The 14711-nt window shown below is 35.4% G+C and overlaps 1 protein-coding gene across 1 annotated transcript; it reads right to left on the bottom strand.

The window, feature by feature from the left end:
- Positions 1-44: 44 nt before the first annotated feature.
- LOC110615332 (sucrose transport protein SUC3) lies at positions 45-14270 on the bottom strand. Its single transcript, XM_021757176.2, has 14 exons — positions 13660-14270; positions 12988-13053; positions 11633-11731; positions 11487-11551; positions 11321-11405; positions 11157-11190; positions 10938-11037; positions 10627-10702; positions 3180-3527; positions 2464-2607; positions 1589-1822; positions 1443-1506; positions 1309-1352; positions 45-1095 (listed from the first exon to the last, which is right to left on the bottom strand). The coding sequence occupies exons 1-14, from the start codon at positions 13954-13956 to the stop codon at positions 925-927; spliced, it is 1827 nt and encodes a 608-aa protein (XP_021612868.1). The 5' UTR covers positions 13957-14270; the 3' UTR covers positions 45-924.
- Between the last annotated feature and the right edge of the window lie 441 nt (positions 14271-14711).

The raw sequence follows: 14711 nt of genomic DNA on the forward strand, positions 1-14711 counted from the left end.
GCTCAACAAAAGAGAGATCACTTTTCCAAAAAAAGAAAAGAAAAAGAAAAAGAAAAGCACGCGTAGAATATTATAAAAAACATGAAGCAAAACTTGATAAATAGGAGTAGCTAGAAGTCTTGAACCTAAATCATTTAGGTGAGACTATCAAGATTGACAAATTCTGGACAAAACTAGATAATAACATATGCGTCCATCAAACTTCCCAAGTAAGGATCTAGCTCACCGCATTTCCAGTCATGGAGACAGCATCGCCGTGGCATACAGAATCAGTTGGAATTATCCACTGTTTCACCCATGCATTGCATTCAGCCAGGCCCAGAAAAAGCTATGCACGGTGTACCACACCACCTCAAGTGATAACCTATGCCTAATAAGCTACAATTGCAACCAATGGCTTGCAAGCTGAGGTAACAAAACAATATTATTTAACACATTATTGATAGGGGTTTTTTACTGGGACTGGACAAACAAGGAAACTGGGAAGATGTAGTGGACCGATTAAGAGATTAGAAAACAGCAACTAAAGAACAAGATACAAGTCTTAATTTAACAACTCCATCTTACTTTTCTAATAATTGCATGAGTATTAGACCATTATATCTCTAGAATTGATTTTGAAAACAAAAAGAGGCAGGCCTCAAATACATGGCGATTGGAATTCTAAACTACAACTATGACAAGCCCTTACCTTCCTATGCATGTATAGGCTTTTCAACTCAAATGGCAATTTACACCATAAAATACACCCACAATGTGGGAAAAAATGAATGAATTAGAATATGTATTTCATAGTCCTTTTAATATGAAAATTATACGTACGCATGATGAAAGAACCATCTCTCTGAAAGTGGATGAATGAGCATCACTTGTGCCTCAGGATCATACGCAGGTTCGGTGTAAACTCAGTTAGTGTTTCTGTTGTTAGCCAAAATGAAAACCAGATGACTTGAAAGAACTGCTCGAAAGATTCGGTAGCTTCAGAGCGGCAATGATGCCAGCTGCAAGAGCACATACAGAAGCCAGGGCAAAGGCAGGTATATTACCACCACCAAACAGTGCATCCCATGGACCAGCACCAAGGGATATAATCATCTGAACAGACCAAGAATACAAGTGAAATAAACTTTCGTGTAATATCCAGAACAAAGGGCAAAGGATAAATGATATGAAGCTAATGAGTTGAACTATCGCCTGGAAGTAAAGATAGAACAAGAACCCTAAACTGTAAAAGACTTAGCATCAATTCCAACAAAAATGATAAAGGAAACGCCAAAAACACAAAAGGATCACAAAATAATTGTCTACCTGTGGAACAACTATCGCTAGATTCAGAACTCCTATTGCCAAACCTGTAGAGCAGTAAAATGAAAATCAGGATTGATTTGCTGAACTCAATAAACATAGAAAGAGATCCTAAACAAATTTACAGCCATACAAACCTTGGCCACCGCCTGAATCAGCAGTCAACTCTGCTGTGACTGAAAATGGAACACTATAGGTAATCTGAAATACATGACAATCAGTGCAAGTTTTCAATGGAAGAAATTGTAAATATTGTGGTTATTTTGATAAAACATATACATACAGCAAGAGGAAAGCCAAGAAGAGCAAATACAATCAAGGCAGCAATCCTGATTGATGCACTGGCTCCAATTACATGTTCAATTCCTCCAGAATATTCACTGATAGATATCAAGCTAATAATAGCAGTGACTGTCATGGAGGCAAATACAATATAATTGCTCATTGCCCATACAAGTCTTGGCCCCATCCTTTGACACAGTGGTTCAATTAAGAAGGAACTAATGCCAAGAACAACCTACAGCAGAATGAAGCAGATATAAGTAACTGTAGAAAGAAAATATGACTAATGAGGCTATACCCAATTTGATTTGAACAAGCACCTTATAAAGAAGCAACACATTTTTATATGCATTATTTTTTAATCCCCCCACCTTTTCTTATCCCTTTTCTTTTACCTTTCTCCACTGCTCCATTATAGTTCTTTTTCTCACCCTATTTTTTTTTTCTCTATAATAAATCCTCAAATATTGTGTTAAGTTCCCTATTTCCTCTTGTATCCAACTTTGTTCCCTATTCTGTCCCTAAAAGTGTATGAATCTCTATTATTCATCTTTTTATTCAAGTTCAAAAATTTTCAAATTTTAGAATTATTAAGAATAAGAACACACACTCTCTCTCTCTCTATAATCCCAATTTCAATCCATTTCGCATTTTAGCATTGATTATGTCCATTTTGAAATTCGTAACTAAATCTCTCTCTCTCTCTCTCTCTAATCCCGATTTCAATCCATTTCGCATTTTAGCATTGATTATGTCCATTTCGAAATTCGTAACTAAATCATTATCCCCAAGGGGTGGCATGAAGAATAGAATACCCAGATATGACAGTGTCTAAGAAAAATATGTAACAATTGATGCTCAATTTTGAGTTCTTACTGAATTCAATAACAACCCAAATGCACCTTCTCTGACACCTTGATCGTAGAACTTCGCTTCATCAGAATTTCCTTTTGGATCTCCATGATAAACTTCTCTTCCCATCCAATCAGTATCAAACAGAAAGAAAGGGAACCAGGATAACTGCATCACATATCATAATTGCAAGGACAATTAACAAAGATAAACAAATTCGAAAGCAAGAAAAAAGATCACAAAGTTAACCTTTAGGCTATTTTTTGTGGAGGATGGAAAATAGAAGGAAAAGAAATAGGGAATGTAATGTTTCTACGGAAGAAAAGATCTTCCCCTCCCCACCCCCCCCCCACCCCCTTTTTTTTGGTTGGGGGGGGGGGGAGGTAGGACAGAAACTATAAGTGGAAAAAGTACATGGGACCCACTTATTTGGAGAGGACATGCTAATATTTACTAATATATCCCAATAATAAATTTATCTCAAAAGAAACAAAAAAAACCTGGAAGGGTAAACACATAATCTACCTTCCATAAAACAATTAATTTCTTCCCTTCTCACGAAAGTTATTTTCTTGTTTTCACATCCTCTACATTTCCCTTAACATTTTCTGTCCTCCCTCTACTTTCTTAGGGCAGGCCTTAGGGAACCTTGAAGATATGCATTATAAGTAAACAGGTGATCAACTTAAGGCTAATCAGGGACCATGGAGTCCTGGAAATAATTGTCATAAAATGCTTACCCAGGTGAGAGCCATAACAACAAGCACAGAATGCATTCCAGGGGGTAAATGCCTTAAACTTGTCAACAAATTAACCAATACAGCTCCAGGTCCATCACCTAAACTTTCGTTTTGATCCTCTATGGAGTTGGCATTAGCAATGCCATGCTTTGGATTCACATTCTGTTCAATGCCTTTGTTGATGTTCCCATTAGAATTATCGGACTTAGATTTTGAAAGCTCAAGGCCATTTTGTTGAGTATCATCCAACAATGGAGCTGAATCTGACAAGCGGTGGGACTCACTTGTAATAAGTGGAACCTCCCTTGCAAAATATAGTGTGACAAGAGTGCACAGAGTCAGGAATACCTGCACATATGTCAAACAAATTATTGGACACATGTAAAATGATAGAAATATTGGTGCCAGCTGGCAATATAACCCTTCCAAACTATTTAATCCCAATGACCATGAAACAATTGAGATCTGATTAGCTTCTGGATCCATCTTCATTTCCAAACCACAAGAAATAAATGTACGTAAAACCAACTGATGATCACAAATCATTGGAAGGCAAATAGTAAATTAATATGAACTGTACCTTGTAAATTATAATCCTAATCATGTCTCTTTAACAAAAAAAAAACCTCCAACATATGCTCCTTGCATTTAGCTGGCTTCTCTCCATTATTTGTTGCATGGTTCTTATTTATTTATTTAATCAGCTTGTCTGAATATCTAAATCCGTCTCTCTAAGTGGCTCCCTCTTTCTATTCACAAAAGAATTTTAAATGTCAAGTGTTCCTTGTTTCCTACTTTCAACAGCAAGGGTCTCCAACTTCATCATTTTCCTTGTCAGCCAAAATTTCTTATAATTGCAGTTTTAAACTGTTATAGGTTATAGGAAGTAAATATGTTAATATAGGAAGTAAATATTGATAGATGGGTTAGTTGCTTAATGTTAGGGATTGTATAATCATAGACTTGATTTTCCTTCGTACTTAGATACCGTCTCTTATGTATAAATAGGTTGTAATCTCTATTGTGATAGAAAACAACAAATATTATCATTCTACATGATATCTGAGCCATTCTCGTAGAGATTTTTTTTTTCTTTCCTCTCTCGTCAAGTTTTAAAATTTTTTTGGAGACTTAGGGCTCCGTTCATTTGGGTTATGCATAAAGGGTAACATTTGGATCTCACCATCACTGGAGTCGCCACGCTGATCCCTTGTCAGATCTGAGGTTTGTTTGCCGTTCGAGTGTTGGGTGAAGGTGTTTTTTGGTACTATTCATATTCGGGTATTGTTCATCGGCACTGTTCACGGTACTGTTTTATCGGCACTGTTCACAAGTACTGTTCATCGGCACTGTTCATGGGTACTGTTCTTTTGATCCTTTGTTATTTTGATTATTTTGGGTTGGTTGTCCTGATGGCTGAAGTTAAAACCACCGTAACTGATGTGATTCCTATGATGACTAAAATCACGGAACACAAATTAAATGGATCTAATTTTTTAGATTGGAGTAAGACTATCCGTATTTATTTACGAAGTATTGCAATGGATGATCATCTTACCAACGATCCTCCAACTGATGAAACTCGTAGAGATTGGATGAGGGATGATGCTCGTTTGTTTCTGCAGATTCGAAATTCTATTCATAGTGAGGTGATTAGTCTTATTAATCACTGTGAATTTGTTAAAGAATTAATTGAGTATTTGAAATTTCTGTATTCTGGCAAACGGAATATTTTCCGTATTTATGATGTGTGTATGGCGTTTTACCAAGCCGAGAAAAATGATAGAACTTTGACATCCTATTTTATGGATTTTAAAAGAGTTTATGAAGAACTTAATGTATTGATGCCCTTTAGTACAGATGTGAAAACTCAACAAGCTCAACGAGAGCAAATGACTGTTATGAGCTTTCTTGCAGGTCTCCCTCCAAAGTTTGAGACGGCTAAATCTCAAATTCTTTCTGACTCTGAAATATCATCGTTACATGATGTGTTCACTAGGGTATTGCGTACAAAATCTTCAATTCCTTCACACCCCACTAGTGCCCTTGTTAGCCGCAATGACACTGGCAGACAGAATAATAGAGGTGGGCAAAGGGGAGGTTTTAATGGTGGTAAATGATCTCAGCGTTCTGGGGAAATAGGTTCTACTTCTGACTCAGGAGGAATCATTTGTTATTACTGCCGCGAACCTGGACATACTAAGAAGACATGTCAAAAACTACAGAATAAGAATCAGCGCACACAAATGGCACATATGGCAGTTGAGGCCCTTCAGATCAGGGGATTTTGATATCTGAAGATGAGTATGCACAATTCACCCAATACCAGGCATCTCTGAAATCCTCTAATTCCTCCTCTATTGCAATTGTCGAGTCAGGTAACTCTATTGCATGTCTTGTGTCTTCATCCTCCAAATGGGTTATTGATTTTGGTGCTACCGATCATATGTCAGGTAATTCTACCCTTTTGTCCAATCTTGAGTCTCATGCATCGACTTCTTATGTTACTCTTGCTGATGGTAATAAATCTTTTGTCATGGGTTCTGGTCATGTCAACTTAACCCCTTCTCTTTCTGTATCCTCTATGTTATGTCTCCCTAAATTCGTATTTAATTTGCTTTCTGTTAGTAAACTCACTCGTGCATTGAATTGTTGTGTCTCATTCTTTCCTGATCACTGTATTTTTCGGGATCTTTCGACGAAGCAGATTATTGGTAGAGGGCGTGAGAGGGTCTCTACGTCTTGGATCAGCAACTACCTAGATCACTTGCATGTTCCACGCGTTTAACACCTTTTGATGTTCATTGTCGTTTGGGGCATCCTTCTCTCTTGGCTTTGAAGAAGTTATATCCACAGTTTCATTCTTTGTCTGTTTTAGATTGTGAGTCTTGTCAATTTGCCAAACATAATTGTTTGCCTTCAGTATCTCGAGTCAATAAACGGGCTTCGTCCCCCTTTGAGTTAGTACATTCAGATGTTTGGGGTCCTTGTCCTACTGTGTCTAAATCTGGCTTTAAGTATTTTGTTACTTTTGTTGATGACTTCTCTCGTACTACTTGGTTATTTTTAATGAAGAGTCTTTCATAATTATTTTCTATTTTTTGTGCATTTTATGCTGAAATCCAAACCCAATTCAATGTTCCCATTCGTATATTGCAAAGTGATAATGCTAAAGAGTATCTCTCTAGGAAATTTCAATCTTATTTGTTATAAAAAGGGATTCTTCACCAGTCCTCTTATGTTGACACTCCTTCACAAAATGGAGTTACCGAAAGAAAAAAGCGACATCTTCTTGAAGTAGCCAAAGCCCTCTTATTCCAAATGAAAGTACCTAAATATTTTTGGACTGATGCTGTATCCACTGCTTATTTTTTGATTAATCGCATGGTGATATCCTTTATAATATTTTATTTCCCACTAAATCTTTGTTTCCTATTGAGCCACGTATCTTTGGGTGTACTTGTTTTGTTCGTGATGTTCGTCCACAGGTTACTAAATTGGATCCCAAATCACTCAAATGTGTCTTCCTTAGCTACTCTCGACGTCAAAAAGGATATCGTTGTTTTTCTCCTGATCCGAATTGGTATTTTGTGTCTGCAGATGTAACATTCTTTGAGTACATTCCGTGTTTTCCGCCATCATCTGTTTATAACACCCAAGATGAGAAAGATGACCTTTTGTTATACATTGTTCGCTCTTTGTCTCCTCAGACTACTCCTACACCTTTCGCTCATGTGTCAGGTCGCCCTCCCATCTTTCATGTGTATTCCAGATGCTTAGAGGACTCTGACTCCGCTCCGCTACCCACTTCTTCGTCGACAGATCCTGCTCCCACTAATCCTTCACTGTCTGATTTGGATTTGCCCATTGCTCTTCGCAAAGGTAAACGTACTTGCACTTATCCTATTTCAGCTTGTGTCTCTTATGATCAATTATCCTCTTTTTACCGTTGTTTTGCCACTGCTTTAGATTCTATTTCAGTTCCCAAAACTGTTATTGAGGCTTTGTCCCATCCTGGTTGGCGTGCTGCAATAGAAGAGGAAATGATGGCCCTTGACACTAATGGTACTTGGGAGTTGATGTCCTTGCCCCCAAAAAAGCGGGCTATTGGGTGCAAATGGGTGTTTACAGTGAAAGTAAATCCTGATGGATCTGTTGCTCGCCTCAAGGCCCGTTTAGTGGCCAAAGGTTATGCACAAACTTATGGAGTTGACTATTCTGATACATTTTCCCCAGTTGCCAAGCTCGCATATGTTCGATTGTTTATTTCCTTCGCAGCTACACATGATTGGCCTTTGCATCAAAGGGATATTAAAAATGATTTTCTTCACAGTGATCTTCAGGAGGAGGTCTATATTGAGCAACCACCTGGTTTTGTTGCTCAAGGGGAGTCAGTCAAGGTTTATAGACTTTGAAAATCCCTTTATGGCTTGAAACAGAGTCCTCGGGCATGGTTTAGCAGGTTTAGTGAGGTGGTCCAACAGTTTGGAATGAAGATGTGTAAGTGTGATCACTCAGTGTTTTATAGAAATTTTGATAGTGAAGTAATTCTGCTTGTAGTATATGTGGATGATATCGTTATCACAGGAAGTGACATTGTTGGTATCACATCTCTAAAAGAATTTCTTAAAACACAGTTTCATACGAAGGATTTGGGTTCATTGAAATATTTCTTGGGAATCGAAGTTATGTGGTGTAAGAAAGGCATCTTCTTATCTCAAAGAAAATATATTCTTGATTTGTTAGCAGAAACAGGAAAATTGGGTGCTAAGCCTTGTAGTGCCCCAATGACTCCTAACCTTCAACTTACCACAGAAGACAGTGAGCCATTTGCAGATCCTGAAAGGTATAGAAGATTAGTTGGCAAGCTAAATTATTTGACGGTGACTCGTCCTGATATTGCATATTCAGTGAGTGTGGTAAGTCAGTTTATGTCCTCTCCTACTGTTGCCCAGTGGGATGCTTTGGGACAGATTCTTTGTTACCTTAAAGAGGCCCCAGGACGAGGCCTATTCTATGGTAACCATGGGCACTCAAATATTGAATGTTTTTCTGATGCTGATTGGGCAGGCTCGAAGGTTGATAGGAGGTCAACTACTGGGTATTGTATTTTTGTGGAAGGTAACTTGGTCTCATGGAAAAGTAAGAAGCAAAATGTGGTCTCCCGTTCTAGTGCTGAATCTGAATATCGAGCCATGGCACAAGCCGTTTGTGAAATCTTGTGGGTACGTCAACTATTGGAAGTAGTTGGGTTCTCAAATTCGGTGTCTGCTAAGTTGTGGTGTGATAATCAAACAGCTATCTACATTGCCTCCAATCCAGTATTTCACGAGAGGACTAAACACATCGAGATTGATTGTCATTTTGTTTGTGAAAAGGTTCAACAAAAGATAATATCAACAGGACATATCCGAACTGGAGAACAATTAGGAGATATCTTCACTAAAGCTCTAAATAGAACTCGAGTTGAGTATATATGTAACAAGTTGGGCATGATTAACATTTATGCTTCAGCTTGAGGGGAAGTGTTATAGGTTATAGGAAGTAAATATATTAATATAGGAAGTAAATATTGATAGATGAGTTAGTTGCTTAATCTTAGAGATTATATAATCAGACTTGATTTTTCTTCCTACTTAGATATCGTCTCTCATGTATAAATAGGTTGTAATCTCTATTATGACAGAAAACAACAAATATTATCATTCTACATAAACAATCTTTTCATCTGGCCTTCTCATCCTTATCTACATTTATTTAATGTACTTGCCTTTCACTATGGTTGTGCAAGTCATTTTGCAACTTAGATGAAAAGGGACCACTTCGAGTAAACTAATAAAACATAAAATCAGTAAAAGATTAGAAAATTCTGAGGTCTTCAGAAAACCCAAGACCTTGCCAACTCATACATGGGGAAGTTGCATTTAAATCACAAGGCTTCATAAACCTTTTAACAAGCGCTAGTACTGAATTTTAATAATAACATGCATCCAACCATGGGGAATGAAATTCCCACCAAAATTGATTTTTTGATTTTGTATTTATTTTGGCTCTAAAATACATTGGAGAGTGCAGACCTACAAGAGCTCTCTACATCCAGCTCACTGAAATCACATGACAAATGTATACTTCAAAACAAACTCAACTGATATAATTGTTCCCAAAACCCTTGGTAGAATGTCCATGGTAATTTTCATTCCTAGTTCCTCAATTTTATCATGTTTTCAATTTGATCATTCATTAAGACTCCGTCAACTTTGATTTAAGTATTAGTAAACTCCCTCTAACCTGCTATCGTAGATTTCTAGATTAATTCAATTAAAATATTATTTTTCTCCCTGCATCTCATATAGTTTCAACTTTTAATTAAAATTTAATAGATTTTAAATATTTACACTAACAATGATATATAATTATACTAACCACATCATATAAAAATATATTCTTTATTATTTTTGCTTATTACATATTAACTTTTTAATTCTTTTAAATAGAATTAGAATTTTTTTTAATCTTTTTATCCATTTACTTTTTTATAAAATTAAATATTAAATAAATAAATATTCAATATTAACTAAATCAAATTAATTCATAAAAATTTTAAATATTACTATAAATATTATTAATTTCAATTTTAATTGTATTCTATTAAATATTATTATTATTTTCATATTATAATTACTATAAGCTATTATTATTAAACATCATTTAAATATTTTATCTAGTTAAAATATTGATTTAATATTGACATTTAAAAATAAAATAAATAAAAAATAATGTAATATGATATGATTAATAAATAATAAAAAATAATTTAGTTTAATTCACTAGTTTTTTTTTTTGTTTTTTCTTTGATTTACATGATCTATTAAAGTTTAGCAATTAACATGGTTATAAAGTTTCCACGAATTGAAATATATTGTGGGGTACTGACATATAATTGCAGAACAATTAAAATGGTTAAAATGACCAAATATCACCATAATAATAATAATAATAACAATAATAATAATACCTTAAATTTATAATAAGTAAATACTATATTAGATAAATAATATTTAAGTTTAAAATTTAAACTTTGATAATTTTTTTTGTGTTGAACCTATTAATATGTATTTTTTATGAAACAAAGAGAAAAAATAAAAAATAAAATTGAAAAGAGATTGGAGGAAAGAGAATGAATTTTTTTTTATTAACCTGAAAACCTGCAATATTAGGTAAAAAGGAGTTTTATGATAATCAAATCAAAGTTGAGGGAGTTATAAGAAAGAAATTAAAGTTAAGTGATCAAATTGAAAATACACTCAAAGTTGAGGGACTGTGGGCAAAAATTACCCGAATGTCCATACCAAGGAAGCCATTGGTTAAGCCACACTACTGCAAATTAAAAGAAGAAAATAACTGCATAAGAGAGCATTTAGCCAAACCCAAGTGTGATGGAACTCACTACTGCAACAAGAAATGCTGCTTTCAGATTTCCACATGCTTCACAACAAGCTCTACTCATCAAGAAAGGAAACCACCTGCTTAGAACATCAGCGGAACCAATCAATCAAATATCTATGTTAGAAATTAAATAATGAAAGCCTAAGAATGATAGTATGTGTTAATTGAAAAAAAGCAATGCTTAGGTCATGCAAGATAAGATGTTTCTTCAGGTTTAGATAGATACTGATGTTAAACAATCAAATCAAGCAAAGAACATAAAAGGCTAAGCACAAGCACGCTAACCACCACAAACTGTTTCAAAAGTTTCACCTGTTCCAACTCCCACTAGCACCTGCAGAAAACCCTAAAATATTTCCAACAGCCATCCATGAACAAAATACAGCATTTGCACAATTGCGTTGATCAGGACCTATGGTACAGAAATAACACAATCATTTAGCACTAAGAACCCATAATTAAGAGATAACATCCAGAATTTCACATATTACAAATGTTGTTAATTATATTATTAGCTGGAAAAAAAGGCACCTGATAAATCAGCCAGAAGAGCACGTGCTGGTCCCTACAAGTAGTAAAAGCCTCATTATTTGCTTAAATATACAGGTAATAAATTCACAGATAATGCAACTGCAATTACTATCACTGCTTTCCATACATCATTTACAAAAAGCAAAAAGAGATATTATGCTTACCTGCACTGTATTGTTAGCAAGATCTAGCAACCAGAACCCAATAACAAAAACAAACGCTGCCCTCGTTCGAGTGCCTTTGAATGTACTACATTTCCATACACAGTATAGTAAGCAAACCCCATATTTTTTGAATGAAAAATAATGAATTCAGCAAGGAAAAATGAACCTGCAGTGCTCCTTTGTATCCCCTAATATATATCCAATGTCTGCAGAAAATCCGATTATTATCACCTAAATTACAACACTTAGTTTAGCTGATATAATATGTAGTGGTAGATACTAAAATCAAACTTGAGGTCCATCAATACTTACAGAAACTGAGATCATTAGAGATCCAGCAAGAATAAATGGTCGTCTCCTTCCAAATTTTGAAGTGCACTTATCACTCCAAATACCAACACAAGGTTGAACCTAAAAATTAATTTTAACTAATAATCAACACAACTTTAAATCAAGCAATAGCAAAGGAGGAAGAAGAAGAAGCTAATTCAATCAATTGGTGTGAATATCGTTTAAAATTATATTCCATATTGTTAGAATTTGACAAGATTCCAAGCTACAATTAAGGGTGAATGTTATAGAAAGTTGAATATATTTAATATAGGATTTGTATTCCTAAATAGATAGAATAATTATGCCTATATATTTCTATTATTATGGGATTTGATATATTCCTGTTATAGTTGGAGAATCCCTTCATTTACCGCATATGTTTTGGATCTTCCATCATAAATAGGGAAACTGAGATAATACAATTCAATAAAGATGTAGCACTTTGAGGTTTTGTGTCCGTAGACGTAGGCTCTCATAGCCGAACCACATAAATCTTCTTGTGTTATTGTCTTCTCTCTCTTTTATTATACTAAATTTAACACATATCACATCCAAGACCAACCAAACATTTACCAGGAAGATAAAAATGTTTTGTCATGAATAAGGTATAACTAGTATCATTTTGGTCAGCATGAATTGCAAGAAAATTCAATAGATTACAGCACAAAAAGTAAAATTATCTTAATTCTCTTAAAATTCCAAGCATGCCAGCCTGGCTGCCTGCTGAATCTAGAGGCGAAAAGTGCATTTGTAGCAAAGTTTTAAAATCATTACAGTTACCATTTGATTTCTCATTGCAAAAGGCAAAGAAAGAACAAGTAATATAGTTTAATTCTGAAAAATAAGGAACAAGCACCAAAAAAAATTGGCATTTTGTTTTATGATAATCAAGAAAGACCATTATCGAATACAGGTACAGCACATTAATAAATGTCCTGGAAATGCAAACAAGAGGTTGCAGGTTCAAGATGAAGGTGATCACTTCAAGCAAAGAGACACGAAAGGGTTGGAGCTTTCTGCAGTGTTCCTTCCCAATAAGTTGCTTCTACCAAAACTGGGTAGTAGCTTCTTTGTTTTAGATGAAAATAAGGATAAAAATGAAAATGAATGCAGATGTCTATCTGCTTCTGATCCAATTTATTAACTTTTCTGCAAAGGTATACGCCAGGAGATCAGCAAAAAAGTTCATTAAAATTAACGACCACAAACCAGATTTTTTTAGTACAAAGTACGATAGGCACTCAGTACATCATTGTTCATCAGGAAACTTAGCATTAAAACTCATGAAATAAGCAACAAAGTAGAGAAATAAAAGATTACTTGTCATAACATACCACAAGACCTGTTATAGGGCCACAAAGCCAAATAAATGATGAAAAGGCATGTTCAATGCCAAGAGTCTGCAACAACCAGTTAAAGTGAAATAGAGTTAAACCAAATGAAAAGATGTATCAACACATGAAAAAGAATTAATATTACATAGATGACAAAAACAGACAAAGCTAAGTAAAATAAACAATGATGGAAGTTAATTGCAACCACATAAACTGATCAAAATATAAGAAACATAAATACTCTTCCTTCAATTGATAAAGAAAATTCATACAACATTTCTCCAATATGTTAGAATCAGCAGTTCATTATAAATCAGTTGCCTCCTTACTGCACCAAGCATATCACCTACTTAAGAAACAAGTCTATAACGTTTCTACTTCTATCTCTAACGATGCTTGCTCATTAGAAAGAAAACCATAACATATTCTCGGAAGCACAATTCCTAAATCGCATACCAAACAATTGTAAGATCAGCCAGTTCTCTCTCATCTATGATTCAGCCTTTTAAGAAATCAATTCACAAAATCCATTTAGAAACCCTATTTGAACTAGAATGAATCGTGCACGCAAATAAATACTTCAACAGGAAATAAAATTACACGACTTATTATTTATACACTAATTATTTAAAAGACCTGCCACACACGGATTAAACAACCAGCTTTACTCGCCTGTATATAAGGAGTAAGAAGAGAGAGCTGCAAGGCCCAACCAAATTGAACGCCGGCGGCCACCGTACAGCTGAGAATGAGAGTGATCAAGCTATAATGTTTGGTCGCTTTAGATCTAACCGAGAAACTGGAGTCACTATTAGGGATCTGCGAAGTATAATTCAGCGAAGATGCAGAAGAAGAAGGAGAATTATCCAATTGGATCGGATAGTGATGCTGTTCTTCAACACCCACCATTTCCACCTCCACGTCCTTTTTCAGGTTCCTGTACGGAACCCGTAACGACACTGTGTCCATCCTACAAGCAAAACAAATGCCTCAAACCCGCTCAATCAACGATCTCTACAACTGCCTTCTTTTATATCAGAAGTGGAGAAGATGAGACAGATTTGGAGAGGTAAGAGATTTGTTTCAGGGAAAATGAAAGCGGGTCGGACTTGGGCGCGTACCGGAGGGACGTGAGATGTGAGTCCAGCGATGAGACTGCGACGTAGCATAGAATTATTCTGTGCGAAGCAGTTGTATCATCTCAATAGTCCTGATACGTAATTTTGTTCGGACTGGAACCTATTTGAGTGATTTTACTCGGAAGGTGACTTGCTAAGGGGGTAATGAGGACCGTCATTTATAAATGGATCTGAGATCATTCAAATCGTACAGATGTGAAAAGTCTATATTTATTACTTCCCCACAAAGGGAGGGTGACATGTTTGGGCAGTAAAGTCAAACATTTAAAATAAGATGCACTTGACTGAACCATCAAGTGACATTAGGACGCTTATTAAGCTGAAATCATATGAATTAGACTAGGAAGAAGCTTCGCTGCGTCCTTCATTGGTTGCACTTCAGTTGCAAGGCCTTTTCTGACATTTTAATATAGGGCTTAGTGAGGAAAGCCTGAAATCAGTTGTAGCGGTAACAATTCAGACATTAAGCTGATGATAAACCCAGACCAATCATGCCATACCAAAATAAAAAATAAAAAACTGTGAGAACACAGAATTGTAGTGAACACTTCCCTTTTATTTCTCTCCTAAAATAAACAAAACTCA

Source organism: Manihot esculenta, chromosome 5 (genome assembly GCF_001659605.2).
Source record: "Manihot esculenta cultivar AM560-2 chromosome 5, M.esculenta_v8, whole genome shotgun sequence".
Classification (NCBI taxonomy): Eukaryota; Viridiplantae; Streptophyta; class Magnoliopsida; order Malpighiales; family Euphorbiaceae; genus Manihot; species Manihot esculenta.